General features: G+C 52.8%; 1 protein-coding gene across 9 annotated transcripts; it reads left to right on the top strand.

Annotated features, from left to right (window-relative positions):
- Window positions 1-2,129: 2,129 nt before the first annotated feature.
- TTLL1 (TTL family tubulin polyglutamylase complex subunit L1) lies at window positions 2,130-26,457 on the top strand. 9 transcript variants are annotated; one of them, XM_074326501.1, is made up of 13 exons: window positions 2,131-2,570; window positions 5,124-5,206; window positions 6,852-6,952; window positions 7,637-7,822; window positions 8,792-8,908; window positions 13,742-13,950; window positions 14,610-14,790; window positions 15,899-16,033; window positions 16,653-16,761; window positions 17,764-17,907; window positions 20,125-20,211; window positions 22,141-22,304; window positions 26,169-26,457. In XM_074326501.1, the coding sequence occupies exons 5-13, from the start codon at window positions 8,796-8,798 to the stop codon at window positions 26,296-26,298; spliced, it is 1,272 nt and encodes a 423-aa protein (XP_074182602.1). In that variant the 5' UTR covers window positions 2,131-2,570; window positions 5,124-5,206; window positions 6,852-6,952; window positions 7,637-7,822; window positions 8,792-8,795; the 3' UTR covers window positions 26,299-26,457. The 9 variants fall into 9 exon arrangements, with proteins under 9 accessions (XP_074182605.1, XP_074182602.1, XP_074182601.1 ...); XM_074326498.1 differs by lacking the exons at window positions 2,131-2,570; window positions 5,124-5,206 and adding exons at window positions 5,282-5,297; window positions 5,910-6,139; XM_074326500.1 differs by lacking the exon at window positions 5,124-5,206.
- Window positions 26,458-26,462: the final 5 nt, after the last annotated feature.

Raw genomic sequence — 26,462 nt, 5'->3', positions numbered from 1 at the left:
AGTCTTAGTTGTGGAGGGCACAGCTCAGCTCCAGGTCCAGTTGCCATTGCTAATTGCAGGGGGCACAGCCCACCATCCCTTGCGGGAGTCGAACCGGCAACCTTGTGTTTGAGAGCCTGCGCTCCAACCAACTGAGCCATCTGGGAGGCAGCTCAGCTCAAGGTGCCGTGTTCAATCTTAGTTGCAGGGGGCGGAAGCCCACCATCCTTTGGGGGACTCAAGGAATTGAACCGGCAACCTTGTGGTTGAGAGCCCACTGGCCCATGTGGGAATCGAACCGGCAGCCTTCGGAGTTAGGAGCATGGAGCTCTAACCGCCTGAGCCACCGGGCCAGCCCCAAAATTCTCAATACTTTTTTAACAAGGATACCCGCATTTTCATTTTGCGGCGGAACCCTCAAATTCTGCAGCTGGTTCTGGCCATCTGGCAATATGAAATGGTGGTTCTTAGTGAAAAAAAGACCTCTAGACAGACTCTGTCAGCAGCTTTGTGTGGGAAGAGCTCGGTAAAGGGATATACCATAGTCAAGGTAGAGAAGGGCCTCGGTGTCACATGATGACAGCACTGCTCTCTGGAGGCTGAGACGCCCCCAGCAGGGCCACCTGCCCAGGGAGAGGAAGCCACAGACAGTAGAGGCTGGAAAGGGCTGGGCCAAACTGTCCCAAGATGAGTTGATATTTCGTCTCCCGTGGTAGAACCTGGCCCCAAGGTACCAGCCTCAGAAACCCAGGTGAGTCTCATCCAGGAGACGTTTATTGGACACTTACTGTGAGCTAGTGGTGCTTGGCACCACACTCACATCTGTATGATCCTCCCGTCCCTGTTTACCTCCTCAGTGTAAGGTAAGAACATGGAGGCCGGGAGCTGGGGAAGGACAGTAGCAGGTGGGGTGTGAACTTGGCCAGTCAGATTCCTGGTTAGTGCTGGTTCCACTAGATGGTGCTAAACATCATTTACGTTTAGTAAATGATGGCGGACCTAAGGAGCTACAGAGGCCTTGGAAAGGCTTGTGGGAAGGTTTCAGGAATCCCTGTAAGCAAAGCTCAGAGTACCACCTAGAAAATGCACGTCTTTCCAGGAGGCTGCTCTCTATTTTCCAGGGAGGCAGTAGTGTGAACGGTCAGGTTTTCTGGGTTCAAATCCAACCTCTTGTCATTAGTTCCACATTTCATAACTTTTTTATTGATGAAATTAAAAATATAATAATTGGGTATAACTTTTTTTTGTAATACAGGTCTACTAATGAGAAAATGGACTTCTTTTTTGGGGAGGAAGTGGGATAAATTTCACTTAATTGGGGTTTAAAGTTGGTGTGTTGCCTATCAATTGATTGCACGTGGTAATGGGTATAGGCCATTCTCAGCTTGCGAGCTGTTAAAAAACAGGTGGAGGGCTGGATGTGGCCAGTGGTTTGCTGACTTCTGATCCAGTATAGTATCTGTTTCCTTGGCTTTCAGTTCTCCGTTAGCTGAATTTTGTGCCTTTCTTGAATGTTGTTGGTCTTTAGTGTTCTCTTTCATGAGCTACTTTCACGGCACAACATTTATGCCCCCTCAAACTCACGCGATAAAATTCTAATCCCCAATGTGATGGTAACAGGAGGCCAGGCCTTTGGGAGTGGAGTAGGTCACGGGGGAAGCGCCCTCATGAATGGGATTAGTGCCCTAATAAAAGAGACCCCAGAGAGCTCCCGCACCCCTCCTGCTATGTGGGGACACAGCAAGATGACTGTCTATGACCAGGAAGCGGGGCCTCACGGGACACAGAACCTGCTGGTGCCAGAACTGTGAAAAATAAAATTGTGGTGTTTAGAAGGCACCCAGTCTCTGGTGTCTGTTATAGTAGCCTGACACACTAAGACGCGACTTCAGCCTAAATGCCAGAATGAGGCTTCAGTCCAGGTCTGGCTTCAGTTTTAAGTCTCTCACTAGGCCAGGCTGCCTCTTCCTAACAGAGGGAGTTTAGAAAATATAGTTTCAGGAACTAGACCTGCCCCACGCTCAAGGGAACAGTTCACAAATGAGCTGACCTTTGAGTAGACCATTTACTAATTACTACATGCTGAGCGCAACACATCACGTTAACCTTACGACAAACTGTACGAGGTTGGTGCTCTAGTCCCACTCTTACAGATACAGAAGCTGAGCAGCAGACGGGATAAAGAGCGGTTTGGATCCAGAGCCCCGATCATCGCGCCGCTCTACCTCCCACTATCCAGCTCAATCCTGCTCCCCGACCCTTCTCAGCTTCATTTCTGGGCCTGAAGGTTGCGAAGCTCCCGGAGCCCAGACTCTTCCTAAGATCTCAGCACAAAACAAACCGGGATCGTGGGCTGAGAACGTACAGACGGGCGGAGAAAGTCTGACCCCGGAAGCAGTCGTGGCGCCGGCCGTCGCGTCTTCGGTTGCCAGGGCGCCGCCCCGGAAGTAGGGCGCGGCGCGCTGCCGGCCAGTCTGCCGGGCCGCGGGCGGCGTCCTCCTGTGAGCGCCGGAGTGGGACTGGAGGTGGCGCCGGGGCGCGGTGCGGAGGTGCCCTGCTCCGCGCTCCTCGGCGCTGCTCTGCGCCCAGAGGTGAGGCCCGGCGCGGAGGCCACCGCCTCCCGGGACCGAGGGTGTGGCCGTGCGTTGGTGGGCGAGTGCGCACGCGCGAGCAAGTGGCGTCTAGGTCTCCGCGGCCGCTACCGTGCGGTTTAGCCGCTCGTCGGACCCGAGCCCTGCAGGAAGCATGTTCTGACTACTATGCCCCTCTTCCTCCTCCGAGTTCCTCTGACTTACTTTGTGCCGCCCGATCCTTGTAATTGAATTCTTATTATTTTCCTAGACTTTTCCATTCATTTGCAAATCTGTATTGTTTCTCTTGGCATCTTGCGGGGCGTGGTGCCCCTGTGGTGAGAGCTTTGGGCTGGAGGCCGGAGACTTGTGTTCCCCGCCCTGCTCTCCTCTCTCGGGTCTGGACCCAGGCATCTCCCCTCCCAGTTTCCCCATTAGTTAGAGGGGGTGGGGGCGGAGGTGCTCACCACCCCCTAGAGTAGCTGGGGCATTACAGGGGCTTCATCTAGAAGTAAAAGTATCATCGCAAGCTGTTTAGGGTTTGCAAAGTGGTTGTTTGTTCGGGAAACATTTAATGAGCACCTTTCAGTGTTAGGTTGTGGCAGTGCGAAAGATCCGTCCTGCTCTGCACGCAGGGAATGACAGGCATGAGTAAAGAGTCACGTGGGGCGTGGCACTGTCACCCAGACGGGGGTGAGGAGAGGGACTGGCAATCCAGCTGTGAAGGCCTGCACAGCGCGGATGTGAAGTTGTCATTTACACTGTTACTTCTTTAAAGATGGTGCTTTTTCATTTTCAAAGAAGACTAGGAAAGAATCCAGATGCCCTGGAATCCTGGCCTAGCTGGGACTTTATTGAAAGAGGTAGTGGTAGTCGAGGCCAGTGGGGATGAGGGCAGAGAGGGCTCCCGTTTTAGATGGCTGGACCCGCATGAATGAGATGATTCCCCTGCTTGCTGTTTACACGCAGGTTGTCCCTGCCTTTGCCTGAGAGTAGTCATAACTCTAGGACGGAAAGGCCTCTTAGCAAAGTTCTGTCTTCCTGAGATTGTAGGCTCGGATGTTCCCTGAGATCTTCCCTCTGGGGAAATCAGCTAGACTCCCTGGCCCCTCTTCCATGTCCCAGTAAAGCTGTGGCCATCGCTGTGGGTGATGGTGTACAGGTTTGTCTCCCTTGCAGGGCCGGGCTAGGCCTAATTCAGAAACACAAGCAGCCTTTGGCTGACGTTGTGTGGCGGGAGTTCACGTCTTCATTTTTGTTAATTCATCAAATATTGATTGATTGCCTGCTTTTACTAGACACTGTTCTGGGGGCTGGGGATTGCACAGGAGATAAAGTGGAACCACGTTCCTGCTTTCCTAATGGGACAGAAGACGGGTAGGTAGTCACCAAGGAACCAAATGCATGCACTAGACCAGTTCCTTTCAAACTTGAGCATGCTCGAGAATCACCGGAGAGCTTAAGACACAGGTTCCTGGGCCCTGCTTCCAGCGAGTCTGAATCCGTGCATCATTGGGGGTGGGGATCAAGACTGCATTTCTAACACACCCCTGGTGATGCTCATGGTGCTGGTTCCTGGGCTGTGCTTTCTTTGAGTGGCGCTGGGCCAGACTAAGCAACCGTCTGCACTGTGGGTGCTATAGAGAAGCAGTGACAGTGTTGTAAGTGGGGTGGGTCAAGATGGAGATGGGAAAGCCACTCTGAGGATTTGACCTTTGAGAAGGGGCCAGACATGGGGGAAGAGCAAACCCGTCAGACAGGATGCAGCTTGGTGGGTGTCAGGAGCTGAAGGAAGGCTAGGAGCTGGAGAGGGTGATGGTGCTTGGGGAGGGTACCAGGAGACAAGGCCCAAGAGGTGACAGGGTCCCTGATCGTGCAGGGAAGCCATGTAGGTCATGGGTGGACCGCTAGTTTTAATCTGAGTGCAGTGGGAACTACTGTAAGCTTATGATCAGAGTGACGTGATTTGCTTTGTGTGGGTAGAAAGATCAGCCTGCTGCCGGGTGAAGAATGGGCATAGTGGGGTGACCCATTCACTGATGGCACTTACGAAACCACTTGGGGCCTGCTGTGGTGGTCTGGGATCTCTGGGACTCGGGGAGAGACACCAAGGATCTGGAATGTTCTGGGGTGGAGCTGACATGATTTGGTGCTGGATTGAATTACTGGTCCCTTCCTCCCCAAGACCACAGTTGAACTTGGTTGGGTTGTTGAAGCCTTTGCCCTGGGGCTTACAGCCTGTTGATTACACCTCTTGCCTCCTCTCTTTGATTAGCACCGTTGGGTCCCAGGCAACCTTATGTTCCCCGTCGCGGGCCTGGCACACAGTGGCTGGACAGAAGCTAAACTATGGATAGCCCACGGCCACCCTGTGAAAGCTTGTTCTCAAGCATGCAAAGGCTCTGCCCACTTGCCCCGGGAATGGGACCCACATTGTGTTCTGGAAATAACCAGCAACTGTCTGGTTTCAGGATGACTTTCCACAGCTGACATACCCCAGGTGGTGACAGTCCACCACGATTTCAAGCTGTGATCAGGGTCGAGATCACACCACTCTCTGTTTTTCCCGGTTAGGTTGTTATGATGCTCAGTGTTGAAAGTGCCTGACCACGTGGCTTAAAATTCAGATGCCCCAGTTCATGTGAACGAGTAGAGAGGTAAAGTGTCAAGTTCATTATGCACTACCATTAACCCCACTGTTTTTTTTCTGTCTTGGGAGGAAGTGACAGGAAAGTGATCTGACATCAGGTATTGATTTACTTTTCCAAGGAAAAGGTCTTAGTATTAGGGTTGGGAAGGTATCAGCCCTGGCTTCTATACCGTGGGATTGGCCAGCGGGTTCCTTTGTCTGTTCTGCAGATGATTCCTGAGCCCCCTCATTGACTGGGTGCTGGGGGACGGAGCGAATCAGCCCACCCTCTGCCCTGCATGGGGTTGACATGGGAGACTCACGGTGTGGGAGTGGGAGGGAGGCCGTGTGGGTTGACGACAGGTTGGTTGCAATCTCACCTCTGCCTCTGAATAACTGAGCCTCCCTTCCCCATCTATACATGAGAGAACGCCTGCCCTCGGGTGTCCTGTGAGCCACATTGATAGACCCAGCGGACAGGAATGAGCACGGCTGCCCAACCCAGCGCCCCACCAGCCTCGTGCCTAATAGGTGGTGGCTGTTGTTTCTAGTGATAATACTAGGTTGGTGCAAAAGCAATTGTGGTTTAAAAGGTTAAAAATAATTGCAAAAACCGCAATTACTTTTGCACCAGCCTAACATGTGTATATAGACGTGTAATTCATACCTTCTCTGGGAGGGTGGGTTGGTCTCCAGCCCCGCCCCAAGCCTGACAGCCCCCGCCTCCCCAGGGCCTGGCCTACCTGACGCCCTTGTTTCAAGCCCAGTTACCAGTCGGAGCACCTGCTGCGGGGAGGACCACACCTGCCCGACTGCAGTGATCCCAGCAGGTCCTATGCGAAGGACCTGTGCTTCCATCCCCACTTTATTGACTGGGGAGGCCGAGGCCCCGAGAGCGCTGGCCGGTATCTGCAGCTCAGACACGTCCGCGCTGGGAACGAACCTGGTCTCCGAGCTGCAGGTGTGGAGCGAGCTGCTGTCCATCCTTTGGTTCTTCCCAGGGCGACCTTGCCAGCGGTTCTTGGTGGAGGTTTCCACACTGATTGGCACATTTCAGAAAAGAGGTCCTCTGTCTCTTCAAAGGAGAAGTGGCCTTAGTTTCTCTCCTTTTTATTTTTTTAACTATAAATGACTTTTTGCTCATCACTTTACTGTATTCTGTCTCACACACACACAGATACATATATTTATAAAAGACTTTTTATGGGCATAAATGTCTCATTCTTTTTTGCCCAGTGTTTAGTGTGGATGCATCTTATCTTAGTTTCTTAGGGCTGCAGTATCAAGGAGCCACACACTTGTGGCTTAGTGCGGCCACAAGTCTGAAATGAAGGCGTTGGCAGGGCCGTGCTCTCTCTGAAGAGTCTGGAGGGTTCTTGCCTCTTCCACCTCTGGTAGCCCCAGGCAGCCCAGGCTGGTGGCAGCATAAGTCCGGTCTCTGCCTCCATCTTCGCGTGGCTGTCTTCCCTCTGTGTCAGTTTCCCAGTCAGTGTCCCTGTGTCTTCACACAGTGCTCTCGCCTGCGTGTGTGTCTGTGTCCAAATTTGCTCGTAAGGACACCTGCCGTTGGATTAGGGCTCACCTGACAGCTCATCTTAACCTCAGAGACCCTCCTTCCACATAACGTCGCATTGCCAGGTGCAGGGTTGGTATTACAACATATGTTTTTGCAGGACACCATGCAACCCCTAACACATCTCCAGAAGTGACTATTGAAAGCAAAGAGTCAAGTTCAAAGGACTGACCCTTGAGGACTTGTCCGTTCACTCACACAGTGAGTAGTTCTGGTGTGCTGCTCAGGTGTCAGTGAGCTAGGTGCTGGAGGTAACAGCGTGGGGCAGAGGGCCTGGGAGCTTTGCTGGAGATGCCCACACTTCAATCTAGAAAGAATCAGTGGGATGAGAGGGGAACAAGTGACTAAGAGAGCCCCGCCCTCGTGGCTTTATGGAAGGAATGCCCACAAAGGACTGAAATGCATGGGAGGAGGTTCTGAGTGCTGACAGAGGTGGTAGGAGAGGTATATTGGGAGGCGGGAAATAGTAATTCCAGCGAAAATGATGAGAATCGCTCCCCAGGGGAAGTGGCCTTGCACTGAGTCTTGCCCGCGTGATTGGTAGGCGTTGGAGAAGAAGCAGTGGAGAAAGGCCCTGGCTGGAGAGACGGGTACGAGGATGGGCTGGCAGGTGGGAAAGGTTGCACGTGTGTGTGGAACAGCAAGGAGGTGGTTGTGTGCGGTGGAAACGGGCTGTATGAAATGACGGGGCGACATGGAACCGCAAAACGTCAGGAGGAGCCAAGAAGTAACAGAATTCAGAAATAGTTCTCACAACCAGAGAACCTAAAAGCATCTTGGGTGCATGTGTTAAACAGAAGCAATCCACTGAATACCCTGGTTAGTCACAGATTTGCTCTGTTCATAAAACTGTTAGAGTCCGTCTGTGTGTTAATTTTATTTTAGGTAAGAACCTGAGGCAAGAGTTGGTGAAACTGAAGAGAAATTGGACGTTGCCGTTGGCTCCATAAGTACCTCTGGTAGTAGGTCCAGCCTGAGCTGTTGGATGTCACACGTCCAGCCTTAGTGACCCTTGGTCCACACGGTGGATAGCGGAAGCAGAGGCTCCATTTCCTGCTCCATAAAGTGAGGGTGAGAATATTTGCCCCGTGTGCCTTCTTGTGTTGGGGTCATACCTGCGGAAGCATCTGATGACAGTACAAGTAGGTCTTGCTGCCTTTACCATTTCCTACTATTGCTCTTGCTTCTGCGTTACCCCCATGGTGGGAGTCAGTGACTGGTCTGAGGTTGCCCTGGAGAGATTTGTGTGAAGTGAGGTGAATGAATTGTGCAGCCGTTGTTGTGGTGTGGGTGCTGCCTGGCTGGGGGTGGTTCTCATCTGAAGTCCCACATCTGCAGTTGGACTCTAGGGGGCAGGACACGAGCAGGATTCGTCAGGGATGTAGGGCTCTTTGGGCTGAAATCAAAAAGAGAGAGAGAGCGAGAGAGCGAGAGAGAGAGCTCCCCTCTGCGGTGGGTTTTGACACTGCCAAAGGGTGTGAGTTGGGCAAGGTGTGTGGGATTGGCTCAGTGCTGGGAGCCGAGGTAACAGCACATGGGGATGAGTTTCCTGTCGTGCTTCGGCTATCGTTTCCATGGTGACTGCTGGCTGCACCTGGATCATGATGTAAGTTCAGTAATGACCTTATATGGTTGTTAGATGTCAGCTGTAGTTTGCAGGGAGATTGCATTTCTTTCTTTCTTTGATCCTTGGCTATTGTCTTCCTGATGAAGGCCAGGTTCACAGAGGGACGCTTGGGCTGTTGAAAGAGGTGGTGGGTCACCTGGGGCTCTCTGTTATGGGGGGCCATTCTGTACATTGCAGGATATTTGCCAGCATCCCTGGCCTCCACTCATGAGAAGCATTCCCCACACCCCCAGCTGTGACCAACAAAATGTCTCCAGACATTGCCAGAGGGGCGGAATCGCTCCTCACTCAGAACCACTGCTGGAGCGGGTGACTTAGCTTAGGGTGGGGGGGGAACTGGGGGATGTAAAGGATTCCTTTGGGTGGGGGGAAGCTGTGGAAGTTTCAAAGCCCTAAGAACTTATCTCTTCTAGGATTATGGCAGGAAAAGTGAAATGGGTCACTGATATCGAAAAGTCAGTGCTGATAAATAACTTTGAAAAGAGAGGATGGATCCAAGTGACAGAAAATGAGGACTGGAATTTTTACTGGTGAGTATGAAAAGCAGGATTTGATTGTTTTCCTGCTTTCCTCCTCGTTCTAGTACCTGAGGACAGAATGCACGCCCCGAGGTAGGCGCCCATGCCATCGTGTGCCCCCCATCACGCACTTTTCATCCCATGGCGCCGCAGGAGCACAGGACGAGGAGCCCTTGGCTCGTCTGCGTTGTGGAGTTGCCCACACTTCTGTTTCTCAAACAGCTGAGTGTGGTTAATACTGTGGGAATTTGGGGGAGAAACCAAAGCACAGCCCCCTCTGGTTAATGTCCCTTCCGCTCGGTGCCTGATTGCTCGGCGCCCAGGGTCTGCCCTGGGGAAGCCAGCAACCTCCTTACCTGGGAGGAGGACTCGGGGAGAGGATTCTGTGCTTCCCTTTGCTTCCCTCTTGGATGGCAAGAGGGTCCTATTTGGACTGATTTAAAGAAACCGTGACTTGGCATTGCCTCCTGGGTGGCACTCCACCCAACCAGGAACCAGAGAGTTGTCCTGGACTCCTCCCCCTGCCCCCTCTTGCCCCTTCCTGGGGGTGAGGTCCTGTGTCCTCAGAGGTGCCAGTCAGAGCCTCTGAAGCATGCTTCCTGCCTCAGGGCAGCCTCCACCCTCTGGCAGGCTCGCAGGACAAAACTTAAATCTGGTTGGTGGTGGCTTCTGCCGTCCAACCCTCTGCAGTCCGGGGCCCAGAGCATTGCAGTGTCTTTGAGGTTAGGGGGCAGCACATCAGGGTCTCCAGGGGCTTTTTCACCCTATACATCGCCCCCTCCCCAAGACTCAGTGTCCCGCTGCTGTCTTGAGAGATATGGCCTCCTTCACGCACCAGCACACATGCTGCCCGCCCTGGAAGCCCCTCTGCCTTTCGTGGGCTCCCAGACTGCTGTATCCGTGTGTCATGCAGCAGATGCTGCGTGCCGTGATTCTCCCGCTAGTTGCCTCCTTCCATGTTACTATGAACCCCTGAGAGTGAGCACCTTGCCTTGTTATCCCGGCAGCCCCAGAGCCTGGCCGGAACCCAGGTGCAGAGCAGAGCGGGCCCCGGCTTCCACCTCCAGCGGCGATCGGGGGATGACCTTGCTGTGCTCCCAAGGGCAGTGAAAGCTCCCTGCACTGTACCCCACGGCCGAGTTTCCGTACGGGAGGGTGGAGTGCAGGGAGGGAGGGCATTTGTGGACTCATTCAGCACCCACATGGTTTGGCGTCTAGTTAGTATTCTGACTTCTCATCGGTAAAGTGAAATGATTTACCCAGAGCCGTTTCACAGGCGCTCTGGAAGGAAGGGCTGAGCAGGACAGGGCTTTGTACTTACTTGTGTAGCCCCGGCTCTGTCATGGGCTTCGCAGGGGCTCAGTGAGTTCTTTTGGCGTCTCCAGTGGGTGATCAGTGCTTGGGGGAGGCGGCGAGTGTCCCCCTTCTTCATACCAAAGCAGCACGTTGGCGCTATTCTGAACAAAAAAGAGAGGATGAGAAATGAACTAAACAGTATAATTTTGGGTAGTTAATAGCTTAAGAGCTTTTGTTTTAGCAGGAAGTGTCCTGTCAGGTCTTAAGAATTGGTTAGGTATCATAGTAGAGACAACTAAATGGTAAATAGTTGGGGAAAGGTAAATCCGTTCACTGAGTGGGCTGCAGTATAGCCATTAAAATAATTATAACAATTACAAAGCAGTTTGGAAAATTGTATAACAAGTATGAAGAAAAACATCTTATGAAACTACTTGTATTGTGATAACAACTATTCAAAAATAGCTTACCTGTGGGCAGGAAGTAGAAGCGACATGAAACGTGAAAGCAGTTACTGTGACAGCGGCTGTATTGGTTAGTTTGCCAAATTAATGTGCGTAACAAACACCCCAAAACTTAGGGGCTTCAAGCAATAGCCATTTTTTATTGCCCATGAGTTTCTGGGTTTGGCTGTGTGGTTCTTTTGGTCGGCAGGACTTAGCTGGTCTGCCTGGGCTCACTCATGCACCTCCTGTCCCTGGTGGGTCAGCTGGAGCTTGGCTGGTCCAGGATGCCCGTGGCTAGGACAACAGGGGCTTCTCTCCCCAAAATCTCTCTCCTCCACCCAGCCTGGTAGCCTGACCTTGTTCTCGTGGTGATGGCAGGAGTCCAGGAGGGAGGGTGCAAGCTCTCAGGGCCTTTCAGGACTTGTCTCAGAAGTGTCTCAGAAGTGTCCTGTCAGGTCTTAAGAATTGGTTAGGTATCATAGTAGAGACAACTAAATGGTAAATAGTTGGGGAAAGGTAAATCCTTTCTATTCCCACGTTCTTTTTGGCCAAAGCAAGGCCAAAGTGATGGGTGTCTGGGCCCAGGCCTTAAGAAACCAGCAGCTTCCACTTCTGTCTGGGAACCCTGTGCAGGAGCCCCGGGCTGCTGCCACGTGAGAAGCCCAACTGCTGGGACTGTCCTGCTGGAGAAGCTGCGTGCGTGTAGGTGATGTGTGTGGCACTTGCAGCTGTGTGGGGCCTGCCAGCCGTGCTCAGCAAGGTGCCAGACACATGAATGAAGCCTTCTTGCACCTTCCAGACCAGCTCATCTGCCGGCTGCATACCACCACGTGACCTCAGACAGTGCCACATGGAACAAAAGGACACTCAGCTGAGCCCTACCCAAATTCTCGAGCCAAAACCACAAAATAGAATAAAATGGTTGTTGTCTTAAGTCGCCAACATTGGGCGGTTTGTGTTGCAGTAATTGGTGCCCAGAACACAACTCGTCACACACCTGAGGATGGTCGGGAACCAGCTCATTATTTTGAAAACTGATAAATAAAGGGAAAGAATCAGGATTTTGTCAGTCTTTCCTGTATGGACTATTTTTCAGGGATCTAAACCATTGATGAAGGGAAATTTCTCCTTGGAGAAATATTCCCACTAACCAGTGAAGGAGGAATGAAAGAGCAGACTATCACCACTTTGTAACCCTTATGAAATAAGCATCGAGGCGGGTCCGGTGTGGGAACCCCTCCCCCCAGGGCGCTGAGCACTGAGCTGCGGCTCGCCCCAGTGGACGCGCTCAACGTAGGAAACACACACCGCACAGTGGGGACTTAGCCTGAGGAAACATGTAAGGCTCCTCATCCCTCCTTTTTGTGTGGATTACAGTTGAAATGATAAGATTTTGGATATATTGGGTTAAATAAGTATATTATTAAATTTCACCTAGTTTTTAAAACTTTTTTAAATGTGGCTATTAGAAGGTTCCTAATTACATGTGCGGCTCAGTTATGGGTCACATCTCTTTCTGTTGGACAGCACTGCTCTGGGCATTGGCACATCGCAAAGGGAGAGGTCCCCAGGCTGGATGTGCCTGCCAGTGGCTGTACAAGCCACCCGGGACGCAGCCTTACCCAGAAGCCACCTGCAGCTCATCACACTTCTAAGTCTGGCTCCTAATTTATGGGAAGTGCTGGGGCCAGGGGAGGGTCCCAAATAAGGAACCAGGGAAAACCCTGCAGGACAGATGACACGGCGTCTTCAACCAGTAAATTGCATAAGAAATCAAAGAAAGGAGGGAGAGAGAATGTGTAGATTTAAACAGATGTGAGAGCGAGAACCAACTGCTCCAAAGGCCTCGCACAAGCTGTGAAAAATATTTGTCAGACAATTAGAGAAATTTGAACACTGAATATATGATGACATTCAGGAATTTCTGCCTTTTTTTTTAGTTGTGATGCAGTATAACATAGGATAATGTATAATATAAAAAGGAGTCCTTGAGTGTTAGAGGTTCTTACAGGAATATTTTGGATGAAATAATATGTCTAAATTGCTTCAAAACAAGCCAGTGTTATCAACTATAATTAGAGAAAAAGAAAAGAAAACCAAGCCAGTTTTTTGGGAAGTGGGTGGGGCACAGACAAACATGGCGGGCTACATGGCAACAACTGTTGAAGCCGGGTAATGGGGTTCTGTTAGACTTCTCTCCCTACTTTTACATACGATTGAGCTTTTCCATAGTAAAAAGTAAAAAACAAAATAAGTCCTTTTTCTAATGATCACAGGATCAAAGGAAACCCTTTGGCTGCTCCAGCCCTCCTCTGTAGGTTGGTGCCCTGGGGTGGGAGTGGGGGCAGGGACCACAGAGCTGGAGGCTACCGACCCCCGGCCCTGTTTTGTGACGGGCTCCCTTGCAGTGCCAGCCCTTCTGTTGTTCCTGTTCGTGCCTGGCCTCTGTGGGGCTGGTGAGGACAGACGGATGGGAGCGGCAGGTTGACTGGCTTTCTTAGAAGATGAGAAGGAAGTCATTTCTCTTTTAACTCTTCTCGCTTCAGTGGGGTGCAGCGCAGTTTAGCTGGACCGTCAGAGATCGCTCCGAGAATGTGACGTGCTCAGTAAGGCCAAAAATAACCCCTGGGGCTTTGGTTTTAAGGGGTCCCTGTCCTTTCTGACTGTGGGTGCAAATATTGTGTAAATGACTTCCTGACTTCAGAGTCTGAAAGAATCTGTCTTCCATTAGTTGGTTATCAATACTCAATGCTATTTTTTTTTTAATTAAAGTTTATCGGGGTGACAACTGTTAGTAAAGTTACATAGATTTCAGGTGTACAATTCTGTATTACTCATCTATAAATCCCATTGTGTGTTCACCACCCAGATTCCTCCTTCCATCACCATATATTTGAATTCAATGCTATTTTAATTGATAACTATTTATTGAACACCTATTGTGTGTCCCTGTGGGGACCCTGGCTCAGGTGATGGAGGGCAGTGGGGAACGGCTCTGAGGGAGCGTGCTTCTGGGCAGAGTTCCCGGCTTGAATGAAAACACCTCTCTGTGGACACCCTGTGAGCCCGCCTCCTGCATGTTGCTCCGGTGCTTCTCTTTCAGGATGAGCGTGCAAACCATCCGAAATGTCTTTAGTGTCGAAACTGGCTATCGGCTCTCAGACGATCAAATCGTCAACCATTTTCCGAACCACTACGAACTGACCCGGAAGGATCTGATGGTGAAGAATATTAAAAGATACAGGAAAGAGCTGGAGAAAGAAGGGAGTCCTCTGGCAGAAAAAGATGAGAATGGAAAATACCTCTATCTGGGTTTGTGCCTTTTTCACTGGCCTCAGCTTTTAAATAAATAGTTGAGTTTTTGCTTCAGGGGCAGAAGGTATCGAGATGGCGACTGTTGGTTCTGATGGGTGAACGTGTTGGTGCAAGTTGTGAGGGTGCCTCTTTCATTGCAGGTGTCTCCAGAATGGGGGGCGGGTGCCCAAGTTTGGAATCTGAGTTTCTATGAGTGCCTGCACGTGTGCTTCCTGTAAGGGAGGGGATGTCCTCCGCTTAGCACGGAGGACCACTTCCTGAGCTACAGAGGGCCACGCAGGGTTACTGCACCTGGTGACAACCAGGGAGCACGTGTGTCCCTGTCCTGTCTGGTGATAAAAGTTGGACTGGTGGATAGTGTCAGAATCCCTTGACATACCTGGGCAAAATTATGTAAGTGACCTCTCTGAGCCTTGTTTCCTCATCTGATAAAGGAATGACAGCACCTAGCTCACAGGTGCTGTGGGGATTAGTTGAGACGGGTTTGCACAGTGCTTAGCACACAGGTAATAAAGGTAACATTATCGTACAGGGACTGAACCGCAGAAGGCCTTGCCGGGTTGGGGGGTGTGTGTGTGGGGGTAATAGTTGCAGTGCTTTCTGTTTGTGGCCGCTGCTGGGCTGGCTCACCATGTCCCCTCTACTGTACCTTTCAGACTTTGTTCCAGTTACCTACATGCTGCCCGCCGACTACAACCTGTTTGTGGAAGAGTTCAGGAAAAGCCCGTCCAGCACCTGGATCATGAAACCTTGTGGCAAAGCCCAGGGCAAGGGCATCTTTCTGATCAACAAACTCTCCCAAATCAAAAAGTGGTCTCGGGACAGCAAAACATCCTCGTAAGTGGGGAAACCAACTGTTTCATGTGCCTCCTCACTGGCGGCTTCGTGGCACCATCAGTCTGTTGGCCATGGGCTGGGTGGCCCTCACTTGCTTTTGCGGGTGTACATCATTTGTCATGTGGCATCAGGGCAAGGCTCTGTGGATACAGTAGTTTCATTAATAGTAGACTCTCCCGTGAGGCGAGGTGCAGAGGGAAATGGTGCATCAACCAGCATAAGGTCACCGGAGCAGGAAGTCTTGCAGGCCACTCTGTTCCAAAACTTGGTGTGACACCCATCCGGTCATGGTATTTCGGAGGTGGCACAGCACCTGCTTATGACCTGGGACTCGAATCCCCGACACTTACTGTCAGTGCGTTTTGTTGTCTTTGAGAAGCCTCATCTGGGTAAACTGGGGACACTGACAGCACCACCCATGTGTGAGGTAGGGATACACCAAGCGCCGGTCAGTGTGTGCGGACAGCAGTACAGTGGTACCTCGGTTTTCGAACGTCTCCTTTGACGAACATTTCGGTTTACGAACGCCGTAAACCCAGAAGTAAATGCTGCGGTTTTCGAACACGCCTCAGAAGTCGAACATGTCACGCGGATTCCGCTGAGTGCGAGATCCTGAGGCCTAGCTGTCGGCTGTTTTCCAACATTTCAGAACTTGAGCGGTCTTCCGGAACGGATTATGTCAGAAAACCGAGGTACCTCTGTATGTGTAACGCCAGGCGGCTGGCCGGGTCAAGTCTCCCTGGGTTTGGGGCGCCCCCAGAACTGAGGATACCAGGGGACTCCATTCAGGGCTCACTGTTCGCCTCTGGGGGGGTCCTTGACAGCTGTCAGTGAGATCCTTTCTGTTGGGTGAGGGCTCACCTGTCAGGAGTTCCCAGGAGTGGCAGTGACTCCCTCTGCTTTGCAGTACATTGCTAGCCCCTGGGGGGCTCAGCCCAAGGAGCACTTCGCTGACGGGTTCCCAGGAGCTGCTGCCACTGTCCCCAGTGGACACCATCTCACCTGTGTCTTCTCTCTTAATGAGAGGCAGGGAGCTGGTTCCCAGCCAACTAAAGGCAGGCACCTTCGGTCTTCGCCATCTAATTTTGGCTTTCTCTGACGCGTTCAGGTTTGTGTCTCAGTCCAATAAGGACGCCTACGTGATTTCACTCTATATTAACAACCCGTTACTCATCGGCGGGAGGAAGTTCGACTTGCGCTTGTACGTCCTGGTGTCTACGTACCGCCCGCTGCGCTGTTACATGTAAGAGCCCCGGGTTCTGTTTCCATCCTTAAGGTGGCGCTCTGACGTCACACTTACTCCTTAGCGCCAGTATGAGGGCTGGTGACACATGGCCTTTGTGCAGCCCCCGGCATATTGTCAGTACTGGCTAAAATGGCGAACCTTGCTAGTGGGAGTCTTAAAACTAAAAGCTCTTTTAACTTGGCACATGTGCTCAGTGAAAGAACCCAGGCACAAAAGGCCACATAGTGTGTAATTTTGTTTATATGGAACACCCAGAATAGGCCAATCTTTAGAGACAGGAAGGTTAGTGTTCGCCTAGCACTGGGGTCGGGGAGTGATTGCTAATGGTTCCAGGCGTTCTTTTTGGGGTGATGCAAATACTGTAAAATTGAGTGGGGTGATGGTTGCACAACTCTGTGTATACACCACAAACCATTGAATCATACACTTAGGTGAGTGAGTTAGATGGCACATAGGACATATACCTCAATAAAACTGTTATAAAAAAAGAATCCTAAAAAATTAAAAAGCCGTGCTTTTCAAAGTTTGAAACAAACAAAACACAGCTCTTGTTTGAGAACAAGGTCCTATTTTTATATGCTTCTCAGAGTACTGAATTGCCCTGAATTCCACGTAGGTACAAGCTTGGGTTCTGCCGCTTCTGCACGGTGAAGTACACCCCCAGCACCAGCGAGCTGGACAACATGTTTGTTCATCTCACCAACGTCGCCATTCAGAAGCACGGGGTAAGTGTTTCTTCTCACAGGAGCTTAAGGAAATGGATTGATTTTGTGGGTCTCTCTCTGTTTCTGCAGGAGAGGGTGGGCAGGCGGGAGGGTGATATCAGGATGCCCTGTGCTGACAGGGAGTGGGAGCCCTAAGTATCTGGTGTGGCTGTCCTGGGCCATCAGCTGAACTAGCCTGCGGTGGGGACAAAGGAAGCCCCAGGTTCAAGCCTTGCCTCTAGTTCTGTGACCTTGGGCAAGTTAATTTGACTCTCAGAGCCTCAGCTTCTCCCGTTGTAAAAGGAGATGATATTATTAGGTTAGAGAGTTGTTGGGAGGATTACGTGAGAGCGCTCATGCTTAGTCATTCGTTGAGTAAATACTGAGCACGTGTCTCGGTAGGTCCCATGCTAAGTGCTGGGCTACAGTGATGGGCAAAACTGCCTTGGTCCCCACTCTCATGGAGCCTCAAGTCTGGGGAAGGAAGACAGTCATCACTAACCACACTGATGAACATGTAATCCCCACCCGAGATGTGTGCTCGGAAAGGAAGGAGTGCAGATGGAGAAGAGCCTGGAATGAGAGAGTCCCCTTGTCTGGTGGTTGGAGAAGGCCTCCCTACCGAAGTGGGGCGAAGTATGAGCAGGGGTTACCGAGGTGGAGGTGGGGAAGGAGCGTTCTAGTGGAGGGTCCAGCCTGTGCCAAGGTCCTGTGGCAGGATGGAGCAGTGCAGGAGCGGGAAGGAGGTCAGGGTGGCTAGCGCCCCCAGAGCGAGGGTAAGAGGTACCTTGGTTTTGAAGGGTGTTGGGGGCCGCCTTCTACAGCATGTGCTGCAAGGCGTAAGTGACTCATTGCGAGAATATTCCAGACTTGAGTATTTTAAAAATAGACGCATGTAGGAGGCCCAGATCCCCCCGGGGCCAGGTCCACCTGAAGGAGGGAAGGGGCGCTTGGGGAATGTTCAAGGGCCCTGGGTTCCTCGGGCACGTTGCCTGAGACCCTCACCCCTGATCCCTTTGCCAGGAAGACTACAACCACATCCACGGGGGCAAGTGGACCGTGAACAACCTGCGGCTCTACCTGGAGAGCACCCGGGGCAAGGAGGTGACCAGCAAGCTGTTCGACGAGATCCACTGGATCATTGTGCAGTCGCTGAAGGCGGTGGCTGTGAGTACGGGGACAGGGCCGAGCGGGAGACAGTGCTCGGGCGCTGGGGTGCTGCTCGTTCTGTGCTAAAAGCACCTGTTTGCAGGGTCTCGCCTCCTGCTGGTCTGCCAGAGGCTGAGGCAGGTTCGTGAAGGGAGAGGGCCACTTCCAGCCAGGTGCTGCCCTGGGTGCCCAGGAGCCAGGCCCTTTGCTGTGGCCACGGGCCCGGGTGCGTCCCCTTGACAGCATTGTCAGCTCTCCCGTGCCCGTTGAATCCACAGTGAAGATTTTGGCATAAGCTCATGTTTCGGAGGGAGGCTTGCATCAGCCGCTTCATTTTTAGGCTTCTTGCTTTGCTGGTTCATAGTGGATAACCCACTTTTTTATTAACTTCAAGTCTCATGGTTGTTGGCTAATTTACAGCTTTTGTGTTTTGTCTTCCAGTTCTAAAGCAGGTGCACAGCTATTTTGGGGGGAAAGGAAAGGAATAAACGAGCACCAGCATGCAGGCCGCTATTTTCAGTGCTTCACATACGGGCTCTCTGAGGTGTTTGTCACCCCCAATGACCCAAAACCAAAATGGGGGCTCAGGCCCTGGAGCCAGGAAGTGAAGGGACAGGCGTGGGGGCCCCGGCCTGCTGAGCAGGCTCCTGACAGACTGGCCCCCTGTGCCGGACCTGAGGACACACACACACACACACACAGCCTGGGCCCAGAGCCGGTGACACGTCCCGTGGAGTGTGTATGCCTGTGGTGGGGTACGTCCCATTCTTTTGTGAAAAGTTCAAAAACTTACAGAATCGCCACCATGGCTGACTGCAGTAGGTGTCCCCCACGCTTGGAGTTGAGGGGTGTGAGAAAGAGCGTCCTCCACTCCACGGAGTCGCGAGCGTGTGCCGTCGCTGCCTCAGGGAGACTAAGGCTCTCCCTCCCATGTTTACCTTTGAAAACACCAGCTTGTACTGAGTCCACCTGTGTGTGGAAAGCTTGTTGAAACAACCACGCAAAGAAAAGTACAGCTAGAAAGAGGTGACCCTTCTGGTGGGTTCCCTGACTTCCTCGTGTCTTGAGTTGAGCTCTTCCTATTTCCCAAAGTGCTACGTAAGCGCTTCACGTGCTTTCATTCTTTGCCTTTGGTTTACAGGAAAAGGAAAACCCAGTTTTAACACCAAAAAACAAAAGCCCAGTATCTAGTTAATATTGTTCATTGTTGGAGACATGTCTTAGGGGCTGTTTTATGACTCTTACCCCATGGAAGCCTTCTGAACCTCAATGGCTTGGGTGAGGAGGTCACAGTGGGGAGTGGGCGTGGAGTTTTGGGCTTGGGAGATTTCAGTCTGGGTCCCACCGTGTGCCAACAAGTGACTTTGCACAAGTGCCCACCCTCTCAGAGCCTCAGAGGCCACCTCTGTGAAATTGGGTCCCAGGCACCAATGTCACACGGTTGGTGTATGACCATGCACTGCAGGAGTTGACTTAATGATTGGGACAGAAGTAAACCTGCAGTCAGTTGACATGTGACTGTGCGACTGGTAATGCCTGATTCAGCCAGCCCTGCCATGCCCTTCCTAGCCCACTCCAGTCCCCCTGTATTGGCAGAGCTTTGAGAACTAGTTGGCTGTTTTAGCCGAAAACCTGTGATCTGGCCCCCACCCTCACCTGGCTCACGGCTTGATCCTCGGGCCAGGGCTGCTGAGGCCTCCTGGGCCTCGGCCTCTGGAGCTGAGAAGCTGTTGGATTTCTAAGTCTCCGGGGGTGTTTGCAGCAAGGATTTCCTTACTCAGTTTTCTTCTTTTCTAGTAGCAAATATTTAGTCTCCCTGTTTTTACCAGGTAATTGCAAGGGTTACTGCAACACTGTTGCCTTCGGAGAATCCAGGGGAGAGGTGGGCAGGGAAGCAAATGGCTGCAGTGATGCATGAGGTGGGCTCCTGGCCCACGCTGAGGCCCCAGACCCAGAACATGGGACAGGATGGAGAGGCTGGCTGGGAACCACAGCTCCAAGGTTGAGGAAGGTGTCCACCTCTGAGCCCTGGAAGGGGGTCCAGGGAAGGAAGGGAGGGAGGGAGGAAGGGAGGGGCGAAGGCAGCAGGTGTTGGGGGTGGAGGTGGGGACCCGCTGGTCCCAGAAGTGAGACGCAGCAGCATGTCACAGCTGTGCAGAGCGTCCGCGTCTCTGAGACGCTGGTCTCGCTGGCCCCTGTGACGCTGGCCCATAACCGCGCTCGCTCTCCCTGCAGCCGGTGATGAACAACGACAAGCACTGTTTCGAGTGCTACGGCTACGACATCATCATAGACGACAGGCTGAAGCCCTGGCTGATTGAGGTAACTCCCCCACAGGCCTCCCCGGGGCCACTGCCCGGCTTCTGGCTCGGCCGCCCCCCAGCCTAACGTTCCTCAGGCCGGTGGCAGGACTGGGGCGTCCGATGAGTTTTGACAACGTAACAGGGACAGATGTTCAGGTTTGTCCATTTGCTGATGGTTGAAAACGAGCCCATTCTGGACCTCTCACTTCCGGTGAGCCCACCACAGAAGGAGCTCGGTGGCCCTGGCGCCGCCAATGCTCCACATCTGCTCAGAGGCTCTGCCTTGTCCTTCTGGGGGACGTCATTCCTTTTCAGGAAGGGAGCTCACCAACCCGGAAGCCCTTGGGAAGTTTGGCATACCACCCAGAGATAAGGAACCTTATCTTCTTTGGACGAAGGCAGAGTTTGGAAGTGGATTCGTCTTCCTGTTTCAAGGCATAGACGGGATATAGTGGCGGCTGTTGTAGAAAGCTCTAGAAATGGCGCGGTGTATACACCCTTTTCCTGTGGCAAGTCTGGGTGACTGCGTCCACATAGTGGGCACTGGCGCAGCCACTGAGGCCCAGATGTGGAACCCACCTTGCAGGGTTGCCCTGCTTTGCTCTGCAGCTGGGCGGAGTTCAGGCTTCTGAGCCGACGCGGGTGGATCCGCCGTCAGAATGGAGGCGTCCGTCCTGTTAGTGCATCTCCCGTGTGTACCTCTGATCACCATGTGTTCTCACCACACTCACAGAAAGGTGCGCGGTGCGGACCCTTTAGCTCAGTCCCATTTTGAGCCAGGAAAGCCATGTCTCAAGAACAAGTTGTGGTGAGTGGCCCCTTGTAGGGAAAGTCAGCAGGAACCCTGCAGGAAGCACTGTATTTATCAGCGCGAACTGTGTTCCATAACAGTGTTTTCCAAGTCACTCACTGGTGATACTGCCAAAGGGGTGTGTGTGTGTGTGTGTGTGTGTGTGTGTAGGTGGGGGAGGGGTGTGGAGAGAGAGAGATATCCATATACAGATAGATATTAATAAAATGTTTTCTCCCATCTTAAACAGAGGAACTTGAATGGAAGTCAAGCTTTCCTTGATGCACTAAGCTCTTAATTGGGACTATTACTTCTACCATAATAACATCTTAATTTCAGCATATTTATAATAAGAATTAGAGTCTTATGACGTGGTAGGAGTCTCAGGGGCACCCGAGGCCCATGCACACTGTGCCCCGTGCACATTTGATGCCCCGCCAGCAGCACAGGACACACTGGCGATCTGGGGGGAACCTGAGCAACTTACAGATCTGCTCCCTCTGCTCCCATGGCCTCAGGGAAACGTCTCGCCAAGGTCATTCCAACTGTGCCTAAAGTAAGAGTAACTAGGTGGTGATTGAGGGCCTGTGGGACTCGCCACAGAGTAAACGTCTGCATTTAACGCGTGGGTTTTGTGACTTTGCTTAGCTGCTCAGAGGCCTTATGGTATGCCTTCCCATTTGTTGGTGGGCTCTTCATTTGGGTCAGGTTATTGCTTTATTAGTGAGCAAATAACTCTCTTAGCAAAAAGGGGGCCCGTTACCTTTTACTTCCACCCCCCGATGCTATGTGTTCAGGGTCATTTGGTTCACTAGTTCTGGCAAAGCTCTGGGTGGCTTTTGGTGCTCAGACTGAGCTCATCACACGGTAAATAATGACGTTATGTTTGTGGTACAGCTTGACCTAAATTTTTATTTGTGTGATGACCGATTTGTAGCTCAGAACCCCAGTCCTGTCTTTAAATATTATTTCTAGTTCCTCGAACAGCTAATAAAAGTCGATCACAAACTGCTTCCTAAATAAAGTACCCTGAAGACGTTAGATATTAACATCATAGGATGATGACATTACCTGAACGCATGGTAGCCTTCTGCAGCGCACGTTTCATTCCAAAGCAGTGACTGATACAAGTGACGGACGCGGTTTCTTTCCTCGCAGGTGAACGCGTCCCCATCACTCACTTCCAGCACCGCCAACGATCGAATCCTTAAGTATAACCTGATTAATGACACCCTCAATATCGCGGTCCCTAATGGCGAAATTCCAGACTGTAAATGGAACAAGTCACCCCCAAAGGAAGTTCTTGGCAATTACGAAATTCTGTAAGTTTGCGTGTGACTGTGCCGTCATCCCTGTGTGTCTCCAACTGAGAGGTGCCAAGGCCCAACTGGGGTTTTCTGGGTATATGTGGGCAGAGTATTTCATGTATTCATGATATGGGCTAGGAAAGTGTTTGGGTGCGAAACCAGGACTTTACTGGTCCGTTGCTTAGTAAATATTAATGAAGCACTTGCCACATGCCAGGCACCAGGTGAGCTTCTGGGACAGTGGCTGCAGGAGACATCATGGCTTATCCTCACGCAGGTCACTGTTGGGCGGAGAGGCCTGGTGCTACCACTTAGACTTGTGTGACATTGCAGAACTCTGCAGCACTTTGAGCCTCAGTTTGTACACCTTTTGAATGGGATTATACGCTCTTTCTTACAGAGTTGGGAAGAAATGGTAATAGGTAACATTTAGGGCTCACCACATGCCAGAAACTGCTGAGTGCTGTACACACATTGTCACGTTTTGTTTCCCCAGCAGCCTTATGCGATAAGTGTTATCATTAGCTCCATTTGACTGATGCAGAAACAAAGGCTTGGAGAGGTTAAGTCACACGTTGGTAGTGACAAAGTGGGAGCCGAGTGAGTGCCCATCAGGCTGGCAGTGGTTGAACAAAGTATGCGTCGTTCCTACCGCAGACTTGGCAGCTGTTAGACAGATGGGCCTGTGGCTCTGCTGCGGGGCCTGAGGCGGCAGGACAGCTTGTTGCAGAAAGGGGCGGAGCTTATAATCCTTGTGAAACAGGCAGTGACCTCAGCACCCGTCGTGGGACCTGTGTGGTGGCTTATCAGAAGTGTGGAAGGACATGTACTGGGTTGTCAGCACGATGCCACTGCTGTGGGGTGTGAAAGGGGAGCCAAAGAAAAGAGGAAAAGATGGCACCCCGAACTGAGCGCCTGTATGTGTTAGCATCGCACCACACGCTTCTGTAACAGAAAAGACCTGTGTTTAGTTTGCAATCTTAAGAAACAAAGGGTGAACTAGTTAGTGAACTTTACACACACGCACGCACGCACGCATGCACACACGCATGCACACAGAGCCCAGGCTCACAGCTGTCAGCAGGGGTTAGGACTTGAGCCCACAGCCCACGCCTGGCTGCCCTGTCCCCATTCCTCTGACTGAGGAAGGCTGCAGTGCAGAGCTAAGCACTTCCTTCAGGACTCGCTCCCCCACTGCTTCACATTTCCTCAAAGTCAAGAAGCCCATTTTTGGCCTATAGCTGTGGTCTCTGGCAGCAGTTGGTGCTGCTGTTAGGGGAGGGGCCGGAGGACCTGGGGAGGGGAGGGGGGACCTGGGGAGGGAGGGGGACCTGGGGAGGAGGGGGACCTGGGGAGGAGGGGACCTGGGGGAGGGGCCTGGGGGAGGGGGACCTGGGGAGGGGGCCTGGGGGAGGGGGACCTGGGGAGTGGGGGACCTGGGAGGGAGGCGGACCTGGGGAGGGAGGGGGACCTGGGGAGTGGGGGACCTGGGGAGGGAGGCGGACCTGGGGAGGGAGGGGGACCTGGGGAGGGAGGGGACCTGGGGAGGGAGGGGGACCTGGGGGAGGGGGCCTGGGGGAGGGGGACCTGGGGAGAGGAGGGGGACCTGGGGAGAGGAGGGGGACCTGGGGGAGAGGGACCTGGGGAGGGAGGGGGACCTGGGGAGGGAGGGGGACCTGGGGAGGGAGGGGGACCTGGGGGAGGGGGACCTGGGGAGTGGGGGACCTGGGGAGGGGAGGCGGACCTGGGGAGGGAGGGGGACCTGGGGAGTGGGGGGACCTGGGGAGGGAGGGGGACCTAGGGAGGGGAGGGGGTTCTGGGGAGGGGAGGGGGTACCTGGGGAGTGGGGGGGGGCCCCTGCGGGGTGCAGTTTAACTTGCCCAAGTCACACTGCTGGCCCTGGCATCCACAAATAGGTGCTCTTGCTGCTGTTCTGGCGTTCGAGCCACAGGCCTGGCACTGCGTCTGCTCCCTCCAGGGCAGTCCAGGGCAGCTCTGCCTTTATAGCGGTTGAAGGGCCGTCCTGAATGCAGACAGGGACCGGCCTCTGCCTGCCTGCTGTTAGGAGGGCGCTGACAGCATCCTGTCTGATTACCCGCTGTAATTAGCTCCGTTAGTGGCCACACCATCCCTGGGCACAGCCCACCCCAGAAGCAGCTGCTTGCCAAGTGCTCAGTTCTGTTTGTTTCGTGTTGTTAAGCTGCACAGACCAGCAAAATGCTGAATGAAACTGGTGCCCATGTGTGGGTCTTCCCTCCATGCAGCACATTCTTACTGCACACCCGCTCCCAGGAAGGAGGTGCTGGGGGTGCCCGTGAACCCGGCGGGGTGGGGCGCTCCAGCCCTTCAGTCGCCCATGGAGACACAGAACAGGCAATAGAGTGATAACATGAACGGGGAGCCTGGGGGCGCTAGCGTCTCAGGGTGGGAGAGGCCAGGGAGGCTTCTTGGGAGAAAGTTCCACAGGCAGAGCCTTCAGTATCCCAGGGAGGCCGCCCTCCAGCATCGTCTCTCCTCAGTGAGAGGGCCCACGTGTTGTCTTCCTGACATCTCCATCCAGACAGAGGGAAACCCTGTACACCTGCCACATGGAGAACAGTCAGCCAACTGGCCTTCCTCCCTCCCCTTCCTGCCCCCAGTTTGCCACCCGAAGCACAACGCAGAAATGACGTTCAGGGGCAGACCGGTTGGCTTCGTTGGTTAGACCGCAGTGCAGAAATTACGTTGTTCTGCCTCAGACGTTTCTATCCCACCCTGCACTCAACCCGCAGATTGATTCTGGGAGTAAACCTATCACAGAAAGACCCCTTTGCAGATATCAGGGAAATTCAGCGGGTGCCGTATAGCAGCGTCTTAGTACCCTTTATGTTTGCTGTGCATGTGCACATAACAGGGTCCTCAGCCAAGACGTGGTCAGCAGCACACGACACCTATGAACGTACTTCATTAGCGAACAGAAAGTTTTCATACTCTGATCTGCACGGCAAAAAGGCCCAATTAGGACCCTGAAGCCTGGGCCTTTATATAATCCTCCATCTTTATTTAAAGCACACGCACCAGCTGTGTGACCTTAGGACACTGAGTAGGCCTCTCTGAGCCCGTTTCCTCAAATAGGAAGTAGGGATCATGAGGGTGATGTGAAGTCACCGTGGGGAAAGGAGACCCTATCCAGCAGAGCCCATGCAGTGCAGGGCCTGTAACAGGTGTGGTGGCACTTCACAGCCCTCAGGGGACCCGTGAGGGGGCCCCACCGCCATGAAAGAGGCCAGGGGCCAACCACATGCTGTAACTGGTTGGGACACTGACGTTCCAGGCCGCTTCTTTCTGCAGTGGGAGCCCAGGCTGTACCTCCTACCCAGGCCATCCCTTGGTACTGCGCAGGCCTGATGCGTACACGTTTGTGGGGAGGGTGGCTGGTGGAGGCTGGCACTGGCCTTCCTTGTGAGCAATCTGCTGACTCCCCCTGTCCTGGCCCCCTCCTCTCACACCCCCTGTTCCCTATCTGAAGTGGGGTCAGTCACACCTGCTCCTCAGGTGCTGAGTAAGAATTGCCGTCCTCTGTCCTCTCCCACACTACCCTGGTGTCATTCATGTTTCCTTTGGGGTCATTTCAAATTCCATCTGATGGCCAGTGTAAAATGTCAGCTGCAGGGGTTGGGGACTGTCCCCAGTAACAATTTAAAAAGGTTGTACCCATGCCCTGTGGCATCCGGTGGTGGTTAGTGGGTTGCCAAGGCCGCCTGGTGGGCAGGTGAGTCGGTGGCATGGGCGGGGGGCGGCGGGGTAAGCATCCAGCTGCTTCTCCAGGTCACTGCAGCCCAATGGCTGTGCTTGGCGCCAAATCCTGGAGATATTGTTTCTTTGTTTCTGTGTCTGTAGGTACGATGAAGAGCTGGCACAGGGGGACGGGGCTGACCGAGAGCTGAGAAGTCGCTCAGGCCAATTGCTAGGGTCCAAAGGGGGCCGGTCGAGAGACTCGGGGAGAACTGTGCTCACCACCTGGAAGTGACCGCCAGCTACAGTAAGGCTCCAGCCTGGACCCTTCCAGAACCGCTCACTGCACCCGGGCCCTCACTAAAGACCTAGGAGGATTTTGAAATTTCCTTTTTCTAGAGTTTTTTTCCTTTCCTAAGTCTAAATAAATAAAGACACTTCTTTGGAAGGCTAAGGAGT

The sequence above is a fragment of the Rhinolophus sinicus genome, linkage group LG02 (genome assembly GCF_036562045.2).
Source record: "Rhinolophus sinicus isolate RSC01 linkage group LG02, ASM3656204v1, whole genome shotgun sequence".
In the NCBI taxonomy this organism is placed as follows: domain Eukaryota; kingdom Metazoa; phylum Chordata; class Mammalia; order Chiroptera; family Rhinolophidae; genus Rhinolophus; species Rhinolophus sinicus.
The sequence above is the reverse complement of the archived record's forward strand: the minus strand, read 5'-3'. Positions and strand labels throughout refer to the sequence as shown.

Excerpts from the sequence above, each read along its gene's own strand:
- TTLL1 (XM_074326504.1), top strand. The coding sequence starts at position 8,796 with ATGGCAGGAAAAGTGAAATGGGTCACTGATATCGAAAAGTCAGTGCTG. Across the intron at positions 16,762-17,763 it reads TCGCCATTCAGAAGCACGGG|GAAGACTACAACCACATCCA; the intron begins GTAAGTGTTTCT and ends TCCCTTTGCCAG. Across the intron at positions 20,212-22,140 it reads TGAAGCCCTGGCTGATTGAG|GTGAACGCGTCCCCATCACT; the intron begins GTAACTCCCCCA and ends CTTTCCTCGCAG.